Genomic DNA, 21,776 nt, shown 5'->3' with positions numbered 1-21,776 from the left:
TAGGTCTTCTTAAATTAGTTTTTCACTACTGCAAGGCCTACCTCTACAATAGAATAGCACTGGAGTTCCTTAATTCCGTTTAATAAGCTGCAATTTCTAAATAGGAGCAAATAACCAGTACATGTTTGGTGTCTTTGGAATTGTAATGTAAAATCCTAACTGACGGTGAAGGTCAATTTTAAATTACCATTTTGAAAATATCATTTCTAGAAAGTTGACATTTTCTCCATTAGCTATTTGGTGCCTTCAGCCTGTCTCTAGGTCACATGACCGGCTGTAGTTGACACTTAGGCTTCATCTATTTCTTATAGGCTGCAACATATAATGAGGAGCTTAGGTGTGCCTGCCTGGATGGGCCATCACTGGCAGGATGACAGGGAGGGGATGGCCCAAAGCCCCACTTACACTTTGAACAGGCTGTGTCCTCCCTCTACATGAAGCAGCCTACCCCCTGTAGTTAGTCTGGAGTCAGGGCGAGGAAGGCAGGGGCACCTGAACACTTCAAAGGCATACCTTTAGAAGATTCTACCCACTTCAAAGGCATACCTCTAGAAGCTTCTCCCCACTTCAAAGGCACAACTGGGTATAACTATTGGACCTCAGACATCAACTCTTCAGTACATTTTGGGTCTTGTGCATACTCTAACGGGAGGACTGCTGTGCTGCTGAAGGATGGACTGCTACCATGCTGTGCTGACCTGCTGCCCTCTTGCCAGGGTTAGAAGGCCTAGACCTGCATTATGTGAACTCCGGACCCCAGAGTGACTCCAAGGGCTAGTTTGCTGGCCTCCTGACTTGAGCTCCAGGGACAGAAGGCTCCAACAACCGTGACTCCAGTACCTGGACTCTACCATCCGAGAGTCTCCCTAGCCAAGTGGTGCCACCGCAGTATGGTACTCTAGGAAATGGGCCTACGGTGCTCTGCGAAGCTCTGTGGGCCCAGTGGAACCGACGCATCTTCTCTGATGCACAGTGGAAACCTGAGCAGAACCAGCGCATCGAGGATGCAGCATTGAAGAGACCAGTCACAAAAACTTCCCTCTGTGAAACCCCCGCAGCAAGGCGCAACCTCAGTGCAGGCCCTTGCATCCATCGTCGATGACAGCCTCAAAGATGAGCTGGACTCCGCATCACAGCCCTTCAGCTCCTCGGAACCAATGCATTGCCTGACTGAGATGCATCCCTGATGCCGGCCTTTGCATAGCAAGCCGTTGTCAGCTGAATCCTAGACATCAACACAGGTTCTCGCATCGCAGCCTCGACGCACCTCAGAACTGGTGCATCGCCTCGACTGCACAACGCATCTTCGACACGGATCCCCACAATGCTCCACCTACCAGGGATTTAGGTACTCTGCTAAGCAGGCATAACTGGGTCCCTGTAGCCAGCCAGCGCTCCATCGCAGTCAGCCTGAACGTGTGATTGTTTTCTGGTCCAGTACGACCGGATATCCACAAATTGCATTTTGTGCTTTTGGCACAATTTTCACGGAAATATTTTAAATTACATATTTCTGGTTCTACTGTTGGATTTTTGCCATTTTGGTCTTGTTGCTTTTAATAAAAAAATACTTTACGCATTACCTCAAAGTTAAGCCGGACAGCTCTGTGTCAAGCTACCAGAGGGTTGACCAAGGGTTAATTTTGGGTCAGCTTGTGCCTCACCCTGACAAGGATTATGGTTGCTGCTTCACCAGGCTTAACACCCCATTCAACCAAAAATTCAAGTTCTTACATCAACTCCTAAAAAATGTTAAAGCAAATGATACTTTTAGGAAGTGATCAAATTCTGCGGCAACAACATTTTATCTTCTTAATATGCAAGGTACATTACATTTTAACATGTGCATCCAAATTAACTAAAATACAAAATTACTTTTACAAAGAACAATGTAAAAAACATACCTTTTCAAGACTATTTATTACTCCAAGTTGAGCAACTTTCTTCAAAGACTTAAATTTGAGTACTGTCTCTGTCAAAAAAAAGCAAACTATTACAAATATATTTAAATACAAAAAAAGTAACTCCGTGATTACACTGATTCGAGAACACACACATTAGCGCTTCATACCCTATTTAACCAAACATGGTCAAATGACATCTGGAAGGAACAGAACTATATAAATGAGTGTTTAGCAGCCACTTAGCTGAAATGCTTTTCCTACTCAAGCAAAGGGCCTTCAATCAGAAATGCCCTTTCCTCTACTGAATTGTCCTCACATTTAACTGCTTGGCACTGAGTGACAAGAAGAGAATCAGATTTAGAGACAGGCTCCTTTCCTAAAAAGCAACTTCTCAGTGTGTCACTTGGAGAAGGCAAGATGCAGCAGTCACACAGCACCAGAGGAGGCAACTGCCTCACAATATGTAGCCAGATATGTGAGGGAAAACAATATTTGCAATTTAAAACTTAACAAATGCAAACAACTCCTCAATTTTGTAGCAGCCTCAACGTAAACACAAGAGTAAATCCTAGCACTGCTTTCATGGCAGCAGTTAAAGCTATGCTATCTCTTAAAAGCTGCATTTCACTGAATTCTGTGGTGTACAGATAGGCAACACAATCCTGTTAGGGAGGGCCACAGGTAGGATAGACTATCAAAGTTAAAAGAACATGTGTTAGAGGCTAACTTAAGACTTAACACAACAAATCCATGGTCAACCATTTCCACTGGCTAACTGTTCTGCGGACTACATTATTCAACAATGCAAATGCCAGTAAGACCATGTATAACAAATTCAGTTGTACCCATCTCACAAGAGGAGCAAAGTGCACTGAAAAACTGTTGCCCTCTCAGAAGTAAAATAAAAAATAATAAACACAGAATAAAGGAAAGTTTACTTACCCTCACATTAGCAGCTTCATAAATACTACCACCCAACGGCCAGAACCAAAATTCGCACCAGTCTTGAAAGCTAAAGGAACACTCTAAAAATTCAACCGTCCCACGCCATAATTTATTAACCTTAAATCCAATAAGTAACTGGTCCTTAGGTTGAAATCAAACTGCTTCCTAATAGCTCATTGATCTGGCATAATGGTGTAGGAATTTACTTCTAACAATTTTGCAGCTTGGGATTACTATTATTATTATTGAAAGCTTTATTCGAGGTATATACTCATAAAAGCACAACATACATTTAAAATTCATCACATAAATATTTAAATCACATTTATACAGGTACAATATTTCTAAAACAGTTGTGCAAGCTTAATCAGTTCGAAAGTTAACACACATTTAAAACAGGAATCAAATTGCATTTATAGAAAGAACCCTCCGCCTAATGGACCACGCCCACCCCAAATACCTAGCCATTCCCATAACAATATACTCGTCAGTGGAGGTACAAATGATTCTCAATGCCTCAGCACCACTAGATGTCCCAAGATTCTTACAAACTGGAGCTAGCCACACCCTCCTTGGGATGGCGTAGAGATTACAAACAAATAGGAAGTGGCCTATGCTTTCATTGGCTGCCCCACATGCTGGGCAGCACAGGGTATTCACACTCCTCCATCTGCCTGTTAGATATCTCAAGGGGAGAGAACCTGATATCAACTGGAAAATTAACTTCCTGTCCATAGGGACACTTATACTGTCCCAATACTGTTCTAACGCGGGACACATTTTAATTTCCAGAAAACGACCCCCCATCGTATCAGATTTTGTACCCCTCCAAAGCCTACCATCTATCCAATCCCAGTATAAAGTCTTAAGGGTATCTTTGTTTGGAAAAACTTCCCCCGCGGGATTGTCCCAAAGGTTGGAGAGGCCAAGTTCACCTAGCATAGCCCTTAGATTTTTCAGCCATGATATTTTGTGGAAGGTGTCAACTTTGATTATTGCAAGAAACCCATCTGCATAGTGCTTGATCTCGGGGGTGGTCCATAGACGTCTCCAGTATAAAATGGGACGCAATCGAGCTCGGTCAATAACAGATCTTCTCCCAAGATCAAGGCTAAGCGGGATTAGAGGGGTGCTCTGGGGAAGTCCCGTAATTCCCCTAAAGAACCTGTTCTCTGCTATCTGTAGGGAAGTAGGCTTTTCGAAGCCCCACAGCTCAGCCCCATATAGGGCCGACCCTATTGCCTTTGCATCATATACGGCAAGCACAGGTTTTGTTTTTGATTTTTTGTGCTAAACCCGTAGTGCCCCCGAAATTTGCTGATGTTTCAAAACTGCTTTTTCTATATGATGGGACCAACCTTGGCTATTTGCTATTTGCACCCCCAGATAGGTAAACTCCCTAACCACCTCAAGCTCGATATTATTCAGGTAAATCCTGGGGCGAGGTTTACATCTTGGGGAAAAAGCCATCAGCTTGGTCTTGCCAACATTAACTTTGAGGCCATGCTCCAGGCAGAACCCATCAAAAATGTTTAAGGCACGTTGTAGCCCAGAAGGGGTCTTGGACATAATTAACGTATCGTCAGCGAACATCAGGATCGGGATCCTGAGGCCCGCTAACGAAGGTGCGTCAACACTAGCATCCACCATCCTACCTACAATTCCATTAATAAATAATGAAAAAAGCAAGGGTGCCATTGCACAGCCCTGGCGAACCCCCCGTTCAACCGGAAAGTCAACGGTCGATTGACCATTCAGGCCCCACTGGACTTTAGCGAAATTACTCTCATGCAACCTCATGATTAGAGTAAGCAATTCTGCTGGGATACCTATTTTATTTAAGACCGTCCAAAGCTTGCTCCTTGGGACTAAGTCAAAGGCAGCCCGCAAGTCGACAAAGGCGACATACAGGCTGCCCCTGCCTAGAAATACCGTCCCCCACCGTAGCATAGTGAAACGAAACACCTGATCAATAGTGCTAGTAGCCCGCCGAAAACCTGCCTGGTAAGGGGAGAGGGAATTATTCTCATCCACCCATTCCATAAGTTTGTTTACCACCATCTTCCCTATCACTTTTTGGATAGTGGCAATCAAACTTATTGGCCTGTAATTGGCCGGGAGGGACCGATCTACTTTTTTATAGATCGGTATGATAATTGCTCCCTTCCATTGTTCTGGGACTAGCACGCCCTTTGCGATAGCATTCCCCAATAAGAGCACATACCTAACCCACCTTGGTTTATCATTTTTAAAAACATCCGAGGGTATCCCGTCTAAACCCGAGGCCCTTCCCCCTTGTACGGAGCTTATTGCAATTTCAACTTCTTTGGGGGAAAACAAGTTATCAGTAGGAAATACAGCTGGAATCACTTCGCCCACCACCACCTCCTTTGTCTCTGCATATTGGGGTCTAAAATAATTCACCCAAGCAGCCTCAGCAACATTATTGTCTGGTTTATTTGGGATGCCACCTCTACCCCACTTCACTATCTTCCAGAAGAGCCTGGAATCCTTCGCTCCAGAGGCCTCCGGTAATTCAACCCAGTAATTCTCGTCCCACGTTTTCTTAGCCAGGGATATGCTTGCGTTATAGTTCTTCCTTGCTGCACTAATCGCAGCCCTATCCCTGCTCCTAATAGCACTACCCAGGGCTAATCTAGCAGCCCTGCACTGTTGATTAAACCACCTGGCTGGTTTGGGAGGTAGTGTACGATTTGACTTGTGTGTTCTCATAAAATGTGGTTTTAGAAGAGAAAAAAGATTGTTGTGGATGTCAGTAATTACCCTAGACCCTGGGACTACGGGACTTACTAACTCCATAGAGGCGAGAGCACAGTCCACCTCAGAACTTATGAAGTCCATGGATTCCGCATTCGCCAACACACATGGCCATTTCAATCTGCGCATATCGTTGGCCATGTCAGGGAATAAACCATCCATTGGCTGCAAGTTGTACTGGGGGACCGTCCACCAGGTATGGGTCACACAGAGGGGGTTGTGATCGCTTTCTAACCTACCCTTGATTTCCATGTCACAAACCCCCTGCCAAAGATTAAGACTAAATATAACGTAGTCTATCCTGCTTCTATTATGGCCATTGTCAAATGTGCACGCACCCTCCTTATCGCCCTTTGTCCTCCCATTAAGGGCTCTCATCCCATATTCCAGACACATGGCATTTAAGAGAAGTATGTCCTTCGTCCAGCGTTTAACAGGGGCAAGATTTAAAGTAGGGACTCCCCAAAGATTATTCTCCTCCTGCCCCAGGGGATCATCAGTGCTGTCTAGGGGTTCAAAGGTCCTATTTAGATCCCCAGCTACTACTACTCTATTTCCAATAGACTTTGTTTCTAGAAAGGTAGACAGGGCCTCTAGAATGGGGGAACTCCCAGTATTGGTGCCCCTGGCATAAACATTATAAAAGTCTATTACACCCCACTTTTCTGAAGACATTCACAACATTAAAATGTCTCTACAGCCCAAATCACACACTTTTATTGTAATTTCCAAACTCTGCTTGATCCAAATTGTAAGACCTCCCATTGGCCTACCCCTGGGACCTCTATTTGCTGGAATAGAGAAATTTAAATAGCCTGGAAGAAAAATGGGATCGCAAGCCCATGTCTCCTGTAAAAAACACACTTCAAACCCATTAATAAAATCCATCCAGGTTTGTGACAACAGCTTGCTACCCAATCCTGCAATATTCCAAGATATAAACTTCCCTGCGATAGGACCATCCCTACATACTGCTTTTATCAAGGACGAGGTAGGGAGGTTGACTGGGCTGCCACCATGCCCTCCCCAATTTTGATCATTTCTCATAGTATTGTGCTCCACTTCTTGAGTACCAGCAATGCTTGGTGTGGGTAATTCCCCACTCCCCTGGTTTTGCGTTAACTCCTCACTTGCATCATCCACAAGTACAATCTTTTCACCAGCATTTATTTCATTTGTCACCACATTAATATTCAAAACAGAAGCATTAAGGTTCCCACATAAATTCCAACAGGTTGTACCTCCCCTACTACTCAAATCAGTCTTTGGTCAACAACCCCAACCCAAACCTTGCATGCCGTCCAAATTATAGTTTGGACCATTACAATGGTTTTGCCATTGCAATGGTGCAGCAAAGGAAACAGCCCCTACCGGGAGGGGATTGATTGGACAGTTTAAATTCCTAAACACACCTGCTGGGGTGCTTGTTGGTCTTGGGTAGAAAAAGGTAAGATCGACAATGCCAATTCCACCACTACTCGTGCCCCAGCCCTGTCTCGTTATCCATCCTGCCACCCTTGGGTCTTGAAAATTGATGACAATACAGTCCCCCCCCAAGTTTTTGGGAGTACAACCAATCCAATCTATCCTCCTTGCCCCTATTATCAGCCCATCCACTTCCCCTGGTAGTGGTCTGTTTACCCTTAACCAGTGCATTACCTTGTTTTTCAGCATCTGGAAGGTTTCTCTTTGGCCAACCGAAAGGGGTGGTACGTTGGTAAGGACCACCACATAGGGATAAGAGTCTGGGGTAAGATTCATAGGGGGTATCTTTTGAGGGGGCTTCGTCGAATAAGACGTTAGTTGTCTAGTAGCTGGAGCAACAGGGCGGAATATAGGAATATTTGGTGGTTGCTGGGAACTAGTGGGTACAGCATTATTTATTCTGGAACCATTATTATCCCCTACTCCAACAATAGGGTTGGAGTTTGAGATACTTGGTGGAAGCCGGGAATCTTTCGGAACAGAAATGTTACTTTGAGGGCATTCTTTATTCTTAGCCTTAAGCACTGGATCCGCGAGCTTGGTTAATTTTTTTCCCAGTACTACTGCCAGGGCAAGCTGGCACTACAGAGTTAGTCTGTTGTCCTAGTCCCTTCCCCTGGAGCCCACTTGTGGTTCTGCCTGCTGGGGGTCGTATTTCAACAGTAGGCACATTTTTAGCCTGTCCAATAGGTTCCTGCAGCTTACCAATCTCGCTCTTCCTATGTTGGGATTTAATTAGTGATTTCGTGGAGAAAAAGTTATCTAAGGTGGCCTGTTCAAAATGGTCCAATCGATTAACTAACTTATTAACTTGTTCCTCCACAGGAATCAGGAGAGACCGTAACAGCTTTTCCAGCTCGGGTAGCAATAAATGAATAGGGGATGAATTCTCGACCAACCCCCTCCCCGGGGGGTCATTGGTAGTGAGGCCTGGACTCACTAAAACAACAGTTTCCCCCTCATCGAGTAGTTCTCCACTTTGACTAACCCCAATATTTTCCTTATGGGTGCGTGAAATTTTTGCAACTTTCCTGACTTTGTTTGGAGGTTTGGGGAAATAACATTTCCTCGGGCGGTACTCCTCTTTCTTTTTGAGCATGGTTTCGGTTGAGCCACGCTGGTTGACACACTAGGCTCAGCTATACAAGTTGGTGAGTCAGTAAGGTTAATGGGTGAAGTTATGGGCATGGTGGAAATCTCAGGTCCCAAATTCAAACCACCCTCCTGCTCCGCAAATGGATGGATGGCGTAAGGTGTTTCGGACACAACGGGCAGGGTTATGGACGACAAAGGAGTAACCAAGGCCGGGAAGCCTTGCGGTGGCTTTTTTTCCACAGAATTTTTAAGAAGCTCGATGGACATCCTACGTTCAACGCGTCTTTCTGCCAAGGAAATTTCCTTGTCGATGTCTTGAGCAGCGAGATAGAAAAATGTATCTAGTGGGCCATAAAAGGCTGGCCCAACCTCGGCCTGGGGAGAGACCACGGTGGTACTATTTGATAATGAGGACATTATTTACAGCCCCCAACAACTATACAACAAATAATTGATAACAGTACAACACAAATACAGTAAGTGTCAGTGGGGTGGCCCGGCCCGGCCACCTTCGGCCCCGGACGGCCACAGACGGTCCCGCCCTTGTCCCGGGCTTGTCCCGGGCTTGTCCCGGGCACGCTCCCGCGCAGCGGTCAAATGACCTCCCTTTGATGCTGTGAGAAACAATAATGGGCGGGGGGGCGGGGCCAACAGGGAGAGCAGCCCAGGTGTGACCAATAGGGCTCGCAGGGACTCCTGGTAGCTGGAGTCCCTGCCTCAACACTCGCAGCCCTGCCGGCAAGTCCACGCACCCCAATGTCCCCACAAGTACCGCTCCTCTCCAACAACAGCTCCGGGTGGATGCGGGACGCTGCGGGTCCGGCGAGTTGCTAAGACCGCCACAGGTTCAAGGGGTCAATGGCAGCAATAGATGAGGGTGGTCGATAGGGCAGCAGCAAAATCCGCAGTAAAAGGGTCCCACGAGCAGGAAGACCAAACCCGCTTTTCACTCCGTGGGCGGGGCCAACAGGGAGAGCAGCCCAGGTGTGACCAATAGGGCACGCAGGGACTCCTGGTAGCTGGAGTCCCTGCCTCAAGACTCGCAGCCCTGCCGGCAAGTCCACGCACCCCAATGTCCCCACAAGTAACGCTCCTCTCCAACAACAGCTCCGGGTGGATGCGGGACGCTGCGGGACCCGCGAAGCGGGTCCGGTGAGTTGCTAAGACCTCCACAGGTTCAAGGGGTCAATGGCAGTAATAGATGAGGGTGGTCGATAGGGCAGCAGCAAAATCCGCAGTAAAAGGGTACCTTGGGATTACTCAAGCCACATTCTGTTAATTTATTAGTTGCTCTGGAAAAACATTAAAAAACATAAATCTTAATTTTGGATGCCAACAGCTGACAACCCAATGCGCTCTGAATGTCAGCAATGTGCCATTATGTGACCATCTTCAGACTTCTTCACTTCTTCCTTTATGATGCCAGCAATGTGTGAGGATACCTTACTGTTAATGATTAAGAACCACTCATTTACCAGGGTTCGGGGGGGGGGGGGGGGGATGGTCCATTGTGTAGCTTGAACAGTCTGAACAGGCAAAACTATTGCTGTATGTAAGAAACTTGTTTATTTTTGAAGAATGAACCTAACCTAGATTTACATGATGTGTGTTGACTGTAAAGCAGCACATCTCCTAAAAAAAGAGTATATGAAGAGCAAGTACTAGCAAAAACACAATTTGTTCTATTGCGGCTTCCCAACGTCACTTAACATATACAGAGTAGTGTTTAGTAGGTGTGTTTTTATGACGCTATTGCTGCTGAGCAAGGGACTGCCAGCTAGACATGCCTTATGATTGCTTACAAAGAAAAACATCCTTTCTACTGATCTTTGTGTAATAATTAACTTTATGAATTGCATCTACAAGCCATCTAGCAATTTTGCCTTGGTCTCCGCCTTATCAACAGACTGACCGACATGAAATGCAAAACACTGCTGTAGTCGTTTAGCCATGTCTTGTCCAAACAGTACATAACTCCCCTTCTTACATCTACAATATGCAAGGCACTTCTTAGCTTACATGTTAAATTAGACTTTCAGTTGTGTGTGATGAAAGTAGGAACCAGCTGCCAGATAAAGGGCCATCCTACTGTTCCTCATCAAAGCGGGGTAAGGATTGGTATAAGATCTCTCGAGACCAATCTAAAGTATTGAAATGCCAAACACCTACTCCACCCCAATCCTGTACAATTGGTTAACAATAAAAACAGTAGAAGCCTTAAACCTGGGACCCAAAAACATACATCCACACCAAAGGTTCGCTGCCCATAGGTCACCGCAGATGTCTGGTGTATTTACACCCTGAAAAGACTGAATTAGGGTATGGGACCAGACCGAAAATGACTTAACAGATAAACGAGACTGCAAAGATTAATTACAGAATTTGCCGCTTATGAATAAAAAACACTTGATAGTGATTAAGTACCCAGAACAACTATCTTTGGAATAGAGGTTAACATTTTATTAAAAGTGATAAATTAGGAAAAGTGAAGTCTATTTACTTTAAAATATACATTTACACCTTATTGACACTTAAATTGGCAAGGCTTGAAACTGACAGGAGAATCAACCCTGGGTATGTAAGAGCTAAACAAATTCAATACACATTACTGTGAAGGACTTCTGTTGAAACCACTTTCTAATGAGTTTGATGCTGAGATTGCACAATCTTTATTATACAGAGACAAGTTTAAAAATTGTTTTACTGTTCTTTAATGCAACATTCGCCAAAAATAAAAACTGTACATAATTTTATGTTCCATGTGTATTGTTCATTAAGCAGCTGTGGACATATTGCCTGGTCAGTGTATGGGTATTTCCATAAGAACATTACCACAATGTTCATGATTTTCTTTGAACCATATTGATGCCGGTCTGTTCCGGCCTCCATATTGTTGCAACATGTGAACTGTTCAGTTTATGTGCTGGGTAATAATGGAGGACACTTGGAGCAAAACGTGGCTTTTGATGTGGAAGCCTCATCCAGTGATTATTGCTGGGGCCTGCTTCTCAATTGTCACACTCACTTGATTGAATTGTTTTATTTAAGTTGTTTACATTTGAAATGTTTGGCAAATAGCTAAACGCTGCACTTAGAAATAGGATGCTAGAGGATGGTGAATATGTGTATAGGCCAGGCTTCGTTTACCAATATTTATGCCTAACCATGGTTAAAGGGTTTTTACTGACTGGCTGAAGAGGTCAGTAACTACTGGTTATTTTGACTTGATCAGAATGGGAGTTAATTTTGTTTGTACTCACCGTGGCCCTTTTATCCAGCCTGAAGCGGATCCGACCTAATAGAAGTACAATACTTTATCACTGATGACTGGTCTTCAATTGGAGCAATACATTAATTGCAGAATGTGTGTACTCTTTAGAACACACTGTTTTTGATGTAGGTCTATGAAACCTGAAAAGAATAGTTCTTGGAAAATGACTCTGCGAATCGTAAATTACAATTTCTTGTAGGACCATAAGGTAAGGTTAACAAATTACCTGTATGATAGAATACTTTCTAGGAGCCTTTTGTCCCCATAAATATGGGAACTACCAGGAGCTTAGAGGGTAAAGCTAGTCATAGGCCGCCCTCCACTCAGAAATGCAATCAAAACAACAATGACCTAGACTTTATAGGCACTTATAAATTCTTGTAAATTCTTTTTAGGTATACCATGTGTTGCATGAATATTACAAACTTACTTACTCCCGTTTCATTTATTATTGGGGTAGTCGTATATCCTAAAAGTGTGCCTCCTTTAATAGTCGCCCATTCCCTTATAATAGCAATAAAATTCAGATTGCGAGACATAAGACAAACACACACCTTAGTGTACCACAAGTACAAAGAAAAAAAGTGTGTAGGAGCGAGATGGCACCTCACGGGCGCACCACCAACGGGAACCTGGCAGGTACTCACCAGGATTGCCCTGTTCTCATCATTGGCACCATCAAGCTCGGGAAGGAAAATTTGTGTCCAAGAAACACAAACAAAAGAAAGTGTATTGTGAAAGTATGCAGTGAAGATAGACCACAAGATGACCAATATAGTGTCAAAACAACATATAAAACACACACGACAACACAGATATGCAATTTTATTCTGTCTCTTGTGTTGGGTGTGGAACCTAAAAAAAGTGAGTGTGGTTACTAACTATCCAACCAACACCACTTTACTTGCCGACATGTTTCATTGCCATCAACTTTTTGGCAATTTCTTCAGGACGTCATACATATTAAAGCCACTGCATAAGGACAAACTAGTCTTCGCAACTGAAAGACAAATGAAAATAAAAACACGTTTTTAACAACCTGTCTGTAGAGCATGTATTGCCTCATCCCAAACACACATAATTCAACCTTAATTACCCTCGCTCGGCCATCTGTACTCGTACCAGCCGGGAGGGTAGTGACCTCATGGAACTGCAACCCCGAATGTGGGTCGTTGTTTCTTCCCCTTCAATTTGCTGTGGGGGTTTGAACAAAAAAGACAATATACATATTTCACATTTGTAATCCTGTCTCGTTTGTAAAACCCCGATATAGCGACATCATATTGTCCCTAATAGTTCCCTGAGTATGTCAGGCATGGATATCTGGCTCTCTTTTCAAAACTTGCCCTAACTACCCGGGCTCTCTACTTCCTAAAGAACTCATGAGGTGTATCTGGCTCGAACCTGACACTTTATGTTGTTCCCACAGGTGTCCATTCATTGATTCTTATTAACCTGTGTATTATCGTCAGTATAAGCACACCCTATTTAGTCAAAATGAGTAAGTCGGTCTGTAAGGGTGCCGTGCTGTCACCTCTGAATTAACCCCATTAACCGGCCAATTTTATAAAATGCCAAGATTACCACATAGTTTAAAGCACGCCCGTCTGCTAAACTTATAGGGTACCAGGCCCTCACGTCGAAAGATTTCCCCGGAGCCCTTACTCCTTACCGCGGTGGTGGAAGGAATCTGGCATCAACTCCGCCTGTGTTTAGTTTGGACCAGCCAATGTATTTTATTCCTGAGTTTAGTGGCGTCGTCCCGCGATATGACGCGGCCGCCATCTTGGATCGGGAAAGAATTCTTTGGAAACAATACTGATGCATGTTTTAAGCCGGAATCTCGCGAGATCTCGGCTCTGTATTGAAGAGTTTCAAATAGCTTTATCAATCTTTACAAAATACATGGGGTGATCAATTAATATATTTCAAAACATCCTCAATTAATTAATTGATCACCCCATGTAATTTGTAAAGATTGATAAAGTTATTTGAAACTCTTCAATACAGAGCCAAGATCTCGCAAGACATGGCTCCTACACACTTTTTTTCTTTGTACTTGTGGTACACTAAGGTGTGTGTTTGTCTTATGTCTCGGAATCTGAATTTTATTGCTATTATAAGGGAATGGGTGACTATTAAAGGAGGCACACTTTTAGGATATACCGACTACCCCAATAATAAATGAAAGGGGAGTAAGTAAGTTTGTAATATTCATGCAACACATGGTATACCTAAAAAGAATTTACAAGAATTTATAAGTGCCTATAAAGTCTAGGTCATTGTTGTTTTGATCCCATAAATATGGGATCTTGATAAATGAACAAGGACACAATGTTTGTACGACAGTTTTCACTAATGTTATAGCTTGGTTTTTCACTTTGTATACATTCAACTGTGCACCTGAGGTGTGCAGAACATATATTTATCAACTCATGGTACTGGTACTCAGTGGAATGACTACTATAATTCACATAAGTGAAAGAAAACATGATAGAAATGTACTGCCAGCAGCAGTGTGCTGAAGATCTCCAGTAGACAAAAGGTAGGCTGTCTGTTTATTTAGGATATTGAACATGGAGAAATAAACCTGAAGATTTGCAGTATACTTATAAAACATATCACTGTTACTTTGAGGAATATCTTGGACTTTATTTTCTGGTTTTTTCTGTGCACTTCTTCGGAAACAAAATAAATAAGTGCAGCAGCTGAATCACTAAAGATTATAATATTCAACACTGTAATGCAGAGGACTGAATTCAGACTTCTTGCCACTGCTGTTAAAGATGAGTAGTGTTTAGTAGGTGTGTTTTTATGATGCTATTGCTGCTGAGCAAGGAACTGCCAGCTAGACATGCCTTATGATTGCTTACAAAGAAAAACATCCTTTCTACTGATCTTTGTGTAATAATTAACTTTATGAATTGCATCTACAAGCAATCTAGCAATTCTGCCTTGGTCTCCGCCTTATCAACAGACTGACCGGCATGAAATGCAAAACACTGCTGTAGTCGTTTAGCCATGTCTTGTCCAAACAGTACATAACTCCCCTTCTTACATCTACAATATGCAAGGCACTTCTTAGCTTAAATGTTAAATTAGACTTTCAGTTGAATATTCACCTACGTGTGTGATGAAAGTAGGAACCAGCTGCCAGATAAATCATACACGAGAATCATCACTAGATTAAGGCTCATATTAAGCAGATATTTGTTGCTAGGAAGGATGTTGGTAGTCTGGGGCCCTTTTACGCCCCAGACTACCAACCAGACTTTTATGCCATCAACAAGAAGAAAATTCATGAAGCTAGGGGAGGTATTTAAGAGTATCCAAAAAGAAAACGAAACAAAACTAAAGACTGAACTTAGGATTTGGAGTGTACAGCAAAACACATTTGAAGTGCCTTTAAGAATACATTTATACATGTACATTTAAAATTAATTTACCAGGACTTAGGAACTGGCATCAGCAATAACCTGGGTGAGTATGTCATGCTAGCCCCTACCTATATATTGGCCAACATGCATGAATTTCTATTTATATTCTTTTTTGCTTTTCAATGACATCTTCCGATCCTCTAACCATAGCTCCTTTTGCCCTCTGCTATGATGCTATTGTTTCTATGTTCAGTGCATCCAACTTTAAAATTAAAATAAAAAACTTATGAAAGAGAGAACATAAACTGACCATCTTACGACATACAAAGTGAGGATCAGGTAACAACAATCATACATACTGGAGGCAATACAGACTGGAAGATAAAAGGACTCAATAAGCTGCAGGAATGTAAGGAGTTTTATCAAAAATGTAATCCTATAAAAGCTAGTGATTTTCAAAAATCAGAGACTCATGGAAGAAGGCAGGACCCTCTAAAATCACACCAACACCAAACTAATGACAGGTGGTCAATATGGCAATCTCAAACTGGAGCCTCAGAAAGGCTTTGATAATTTTATCTACCCATGATATCTTCCCCAGTACATACAAAACATATGGCGAGGGTCAATGCGTATTACAGACTACATAGTGGAGGATGCCATTGGGTTAATACCAATCCCAGCCAAGGATGTATATTTATGTAGTTATCTTAGAGTTACTGCACTAATTAACTTGGAAACTAATCTGACAATCCTAGACTCAAATTTGGACAGACTCACTTATCCACATCAAAGTGAATTTTTCAAGACAGTCAAGAGATGGATAATTTTTGGAAAGATTGATATCTTTCTAGAAAGGCAAGGATGACTAAGAGGCTTGCTTTCACTTTGGCTTGAGATAAGCGTTTAGACAAGGTCTCCATTGAGTCTCCAATAGACAGGACATGGAGCCAACTAGGTCTAGGACCAAACATTATCAGGTGGATATTGGGTATCCAAGGGTTAGGTTAAGGACTTCCTCTTGTACCCATTAGTGTTCCAAAGGCCTCTTTCACCATTGTTGTTTGCTCATTCACAGGAATAGCAGTAGAAGTGAACTGAGTTTTGGGGACAAACAAGGGTTTTTCCTGGACTATCTGATAATTATTATGAAAAATCCAGAAGGGGACCTAGAACCACTTGCTTAGGAGGTGGAGGAATTCCAGGAGAGCTGAGAATTTACAGTTAACCACAGCAAGTCAAAAATACTGAATGTGTCACTAGACAGAAATGCAACAAGCAACTTTGTGAGAACAGACATGTATAAGAAAGCATGTAATTCAATTAAATAATTGAACATCAATACTTCTCCAACCTACTCCTCCCAGAGTATGGTTAACTATCCAGAAACCTTTAAGGAAACTGAACCTTTGAGAATAGAGAAACTGGGCATTCTCATAACTGGGATAGAAACCCAGTGTGAAACTCAAAAATCTGCCCAGGCTCCTGAACTTGTTTTTGGATATTTTCAGTGGCAGTCACTTGTGCAAACTTGCTGCAGTTCTAAAAGCAGAGCGACTGGTCAACTGTGGTATACTGCATCGTGGGACTGGGTTGCCAGTGTTTACCAGGATACTCAGTTACATACATTAGTTGAATGAAAAACACTGCATTTCATTAGAGTCTAATGGCATCTAGCTGAGTCCTTAGCACACATGCTGTTGAAACGTGGACTAAAACTCTCCAAAGAGTCAAACAATTAGGACTATTCTAGTGCTCTGGGATGAACTACACTTTTGATGGGAACTCTGCATTCTTTTATGCAATGCAGAATTGTGCTCAAGTAAGGTTAACAGGGATTTTGATAGTGGCAAAGGACGCCTTCAAGTCAGACATGTTTTCACTAGGTTGGAGATCAAGTTTGGTGTGACTGGGAGGAGAGAGAACAAGACTTCGGGTCATATTAAAAAAAAAAGTGAAGTAAGCAACAAGACATGAGTGAGCAAGATAATCAGGAGTCAGGTGCTGGATTTCGGAATCTATGCTTCCTCAGACTTAGAGTTTTTTTTTTTGCAGTTTTCGGACTGCTTCTCAAACTATTAAACTGAGTGCATGGCAGAAGTAAAATGATACTTACCCAGTAAGCATCTGTTCTTGGCATGTAGAGCTGTAGAGTCACATGCTTTGCATACTCCTGCTATCTAGTGTTGGGTCCGGATGTTTGCAAGTTGTTTTCTTCAAAGAAGACTTCCCAGTCACGACATAAGGGGACTCCTCCTTTCGGTGATACTGCGCATGGGCATCAACTCCCTTGTTAGATTGTTTTCCCGCAGAGGGTGAGAATGGCGTTAGTAAGTGCAGAATAAAGATGTCTATGTGTATGTATATGAGTAAGAAACTGCAACAGGTAAAGGTACCCGGGGAGGCGTGTGGGCGCATGTGAATCTACAGCTCTACATGCCAAGAACAGATGCTTACTGGGCAAGTAACATTTTCCGTTCGAGGCATGTGAGCTGTAGATCACATGCTTTGCATAGACTATACAGTAGTATTTTTCCAAAGCGGTGGCTAACCTGTAGCTGTTGCAGTTGTTTAAAAGAGTGTTCTAAGAACTGCCTGGCCTACATTAGCTTGTTGTCTCTCTAACATCTACACAATAGTGCTTGGTGAACGTTGTGCAGTGTAGACCATGTTGCAGCTTTACAGATGTCCGCTATGGGGATGTTTCCTAAGAAAGCCATAGTAGCCCCTAATTTGTGGCTGGAATGTGCTCTAGGGGGTATTGGTAAAGTCCTCTTTGCTTTTGCATTGCATGTTTGGATACATTTAACAAGCCACCTAGCAAAACCAGATTTAGAAATAGGGTTGCCTTTGTGTAGTGGAGCAAAAGCCACAAAAAGCTTAGTTTGACAAAATGGTTTTATCCTCTCTATGTAATACAATATGGCTTGTCGAACATCTAAAGTATGTAGAGCCCGTTCTGCAACTGAATCCGGTTGAGGAATGAACACAGGCAACTCAACAGACTGATTGATGTGAACTTGGGGTTAGTGTGAAAAACCACTGTAGAGTTGAAAAAATGGTTCCTCTATGGTTAATGCCTGAAGCTCACCCACTCTCCTCAGTAATGTAATAGCAATGAGAAAAGCAACTTTCCAAGTGAGAAATTGCAGTTCACATTTATACAATGGCTCGAAGGGTAGACCCATTAGTCTGGTAAGGACAATGTTAAGATTCCACACTGGAGCAGGTGAAAGTCTAGGTGGAATAACTTTTGAGTCCTTCCATAACAGCCTTGTTAACAGGTACTCTGAAAAGGGACAGATGCTGTCTATTTTGAAGGTATGTAGCTATTTCAGGAAGATGTTAGCATATGGATGTGTAAGCCTATCCTGAGTGCTGCAAGTGTAGCAAGTAACAAATGATATTTTGAAAGGAAGCATCTAATGGGTTTATATGGTTGTTATTACAATATATAACAAACCGCTTCCATTTAGCTGCGTAGCAAGCCTTTGTAGTAGGCCTTCTGGCCTCATTAATGAGGTTCATACAGTCCGGTGGAATGTTCAGATAACCAAACTATGGTTTTAGGTGTCGCATCACTAGGTTTAGTTCTTTGGGATCTAGATATCTTATGTCTCCATATCTCGGTGTGAGATGTAGTTTTTGTTGAGGAATTACTGAGAGCTCAAATAGGGTAGTGAACCAAGGTTGACGGGCCCATGTGGGAGCTACTAGGATCAGTGTTAGGGATGTTTGTCTGAGTTTCAGTACCACTAGTGGAATGAGTGGGAGAGGTGGAAACGCGTAGGCAAATATCCCTTCATCAATACTGCATTGCTTTTGTACAATGGGTGTGGATACCTGGAGGTGAAGTTTGGGTATTTTGCTACTTGGTTTGTGGCGAACAGATCTGTCTGTGGAAAACTCCACATTTGAAAGAATGGGAGGAGAACTTAAGGGTGAAGTTCCAACTCATGAATCTGTCATCTCTGCCTGCTGAGAAGGCCAGCTATTTTATTGTTTACTCCTGGGAGGTGTTCGGTCAGGAGAGAAATATTGTGATGTATGTCCAACCTCCAAATGGCTTGTGCAAGACGTGACAGCTGGAGAGTGTGTGCCACCCCAGTTTCTGTATGTAATACATTGCTGTCATGTTGTTGGTGCGGACTAGGAAAGCTTTGCCTGCAAGTTGAGTCTGGAAGGCTTTGAGCGCTCTAAACACTGCAAGGAGCTCTAGATGATTTATATGAAGTTGCTTGTGCTTTTGACTCCACAAACCTTGAACTGTCTGAGTTTGGAGATAAGCTACCCAACCAGTGAGCGATGAGTCTGCTGTTAGCACCGTCTGTGGAACTGGGTAGATGAAGGGCCGCCCTTTGGGTACGTTTTGTGGATTCCACCACTGCAGAGAGCGATGAGTGCAGCGGTCTACCAACACTAGATCTGACAATTGACCTGGAGACTGGATTCCACTGACGTGCTAAGCATTCTTGAAGGGGACACATTTGAAGTTTGGCATGGGGAACTATCATGATGCAAGACGCCATTATTCCCAATAGCTGCATGTGTGCTCAAACTGGCAGTAACTGGTTGGGCTGAAACGGAGATAAGAGCCTGAATATTGCAGAGCCTGAATACTGCATTGGGACAGGCACGAGCTTTTTGAGTATTGAGAGTGGCTCCCAAATATGTTTGTGTGCTGGAGGGTTGGAAATAATACTTCAACACATTCACTGTGAACCCCAGATCGTGCAGTAACTGCAGTGTTATTTGAGTGTGCTGGAGACACTTTGGGTAAGAGTTGGCTTTGATGAGCCAGTCGTCCCAGTATGGCAAGACATGAATATGCTGTCGTCGCAGGTGAGCAGCGACTACTGCCAGGCATCTGGTGAATACTTTGGGAGCAGTGGTGACTCCGAATGGAAGCACTTGGAACTGGTAGTGCTGTCCCACACCACAAACCTGAGATATTTGGGATGAGCAGGATGTATTGGAATATGAAAGTATGCTTCCTTTAAGTCTAGAGTAGACAAAGTTGCCTTGCTGTAGGAGAGGGAGCACTTGAGTGACCATATGAAAGTGATCTTAGTGAATATATTGATTTAGCTCTCTGGGGTCTAATATAGGCCTGAGTGAGTCCTCCTTTTTGGGTATGAGAAAGTAAAGGCAGTACACGCCCGATCCTCGATATTGTAATGGTACGAGCTCTATAGCTCCCTTTTGCTGAAGAAAGTGAACCTCCTGTTTGAGGAGGTGTAGATGCTCTGCTGACATTTTGTGTGAAAGTGGAGGAATGTTTGGGGGTTTGTTGGTAAGCTCCAGGCAATAACCAGATTGGATAATTCCTAGGACCCATCTGTCTGAAGTAATTGTATGCCAGATGGGGAGGAATTGAGATAGACGTCCCGACAGGTGTGGCATGATCGGTGGAAGGGGAGGAAAGTCACTGTTTGCTTGTTGAGGGGGAGGTGCGGGTGTGGAACCTTTACCTCTTCCCTTGCCATTATTGCCTCTAAATCTGCCTCAAATGTAACCTCTTGAAGAGGATGACTGAATGTTACCTTTATACGATGTAGAGGTGTTGCATGTAGATCTGTTTTTAGAGATCCCTTGTAGAAGGAGCGACGAAAAGAACCCAGATTGGATACAGACTGTAGGGCTCCCATAGATTTTGCAATGTCTGTGTCCTTCATCTTCTCTAAGGAAGTGTCTACAACAGAAAGAGATACTCTTAACCAAAAGGTAAGTTTAAGAAAGAAGCCTACACTTCGGGTTTAAACCCTGAAATTCTAAGCCAGGTGTGCATTCTTAGCAAGACACTGGTGTTGATTGCACAAGCAACAGTGTCAGCTGCATCTAAAGCACATTTAATAGATGTGTTTGGAATTAGCTTTCCTTCCTGAACTAGGTTGTGTGCTTTAAACTTATGTTCATCAGGTAGAAATTGGAGCAACTGTTCCAGTCCGTGGTAGTGCGCTCAGACGTATCTAGCTAAGAGAGCCTTGGTATTGGCAATACGCCAGTGATTGGCTGCCTGTGCAGCTACTCTTTTTCCTGAGACTTCTATTAATTTAGATTCCTTGTCAGGAGGGGGGGGGGCATCCTCTGATGTTTGTGAGTTTGCCCGTTTATGGGCATTAGAAACTACTAAGGAATCTAATGGTAATTGATCCTTGATGTAAATTGGATATGATAATGCAGATTTATACATTTTATCTAGCCTTGGGATAAGAATTCGTATGCAAATCTTCAAAGATGTCGTCCGCATGTTTTAGCATACCCTTAAGCAAAGGCAGTATGTGAGTGGATCTTTGGGAAGAGCTTATTGTCTCAAAGAAAAAATCCTTCTCAAGTGACTCTGCAAAGCTTAGCTTTATGATATTCAGCAGCCCTATTTATTAGTTCTATGTACACTATATTATCATCAGGTGGAGATGGTTTTGTAGAGTAGAGATCTGGATCGTTATCTGTCTTTAGATCGGTGTTATAATCGTTCCAGGGATCAGGACTATTATCATTTACCCCATCCCCGTCATCCTGGTTGCCAGGTGTTTGTGCTCATGGTGAATTTGTGGGTGTTATCAACAAATTTGGGTTAGGTTGGGAAGGAGGTGTTAGAGGAGGAGAGGGGTTAGTACCAACATGTTTTCTCTTAAAAGGAATGTGGCAAGTGTCCCCCCTTTTCTGGTTTGCGTTTTAGTGGCAATTTTGCTTCAATATGTCCAGTATTGGGATTGATGACCAGTTCCCTTTGTTTCTGGTCTGTGTTTGAAGGCAGGACATCGAAACGAGGCTCTTTGGTGGACTAGGAGCCATTTTATTCTTTAGTACCAATATTTTTGGAGCCGAGGTTTTCGGCGCCAACGTTTTCGGATTCAAAGATGGTTTCGGTACCAAAGGAGCTGACTCTGAAACGTGTTTCGGTCTCGAAGCTGATAA

At 43.1% G+C, this 21,776-nt stretch overlaps 1 protein-coding gene across 8 annotated transcripts in view; it reads right to left on the bottom strand.

Moving 5' to 3' along the window:
* NF1 (neurofibromin 1) overlaps positions 1-21,776 on the bottom strand; it is a 2,143,703-nt gene that overhangs the window by 1,716,521 nt on the left and 405,406 nt on the right. For all 8 annotated transcript variants that reach the window (XM_078679713.1, XM_078679719.1, XM_078679717.1 and 5 more), the window contains exon 6: positions 1,905-1,972. In XM_078679713.1, coding sequence (XP_078535839.1) covers positions 1,905-1,972 — 68 coding nt within the window. The remainder of the gene's footprint in view (positions 1-1,904; positions 1,973-21,776) is intronic.

The sequence above is a fragment of the Lissotriton helveticus genome, chromosome 3_1 (genome assembly GCF_964261635.1).
Source record: "Lissotriton helveticus chromosome 3_1, aLisHel1.1, whole genome shotgun sequence".
In the NCBI taxonomy this organism is placed as follows: Eukaryota; Metazoa; Chordata; class Amphibia; order Caudata; family Salamandridae; genus Lissotriton; species Lissotriton helveticus.
This window is presented reverse-complemented; position numbering and strand designations above follow the sequence as displayed.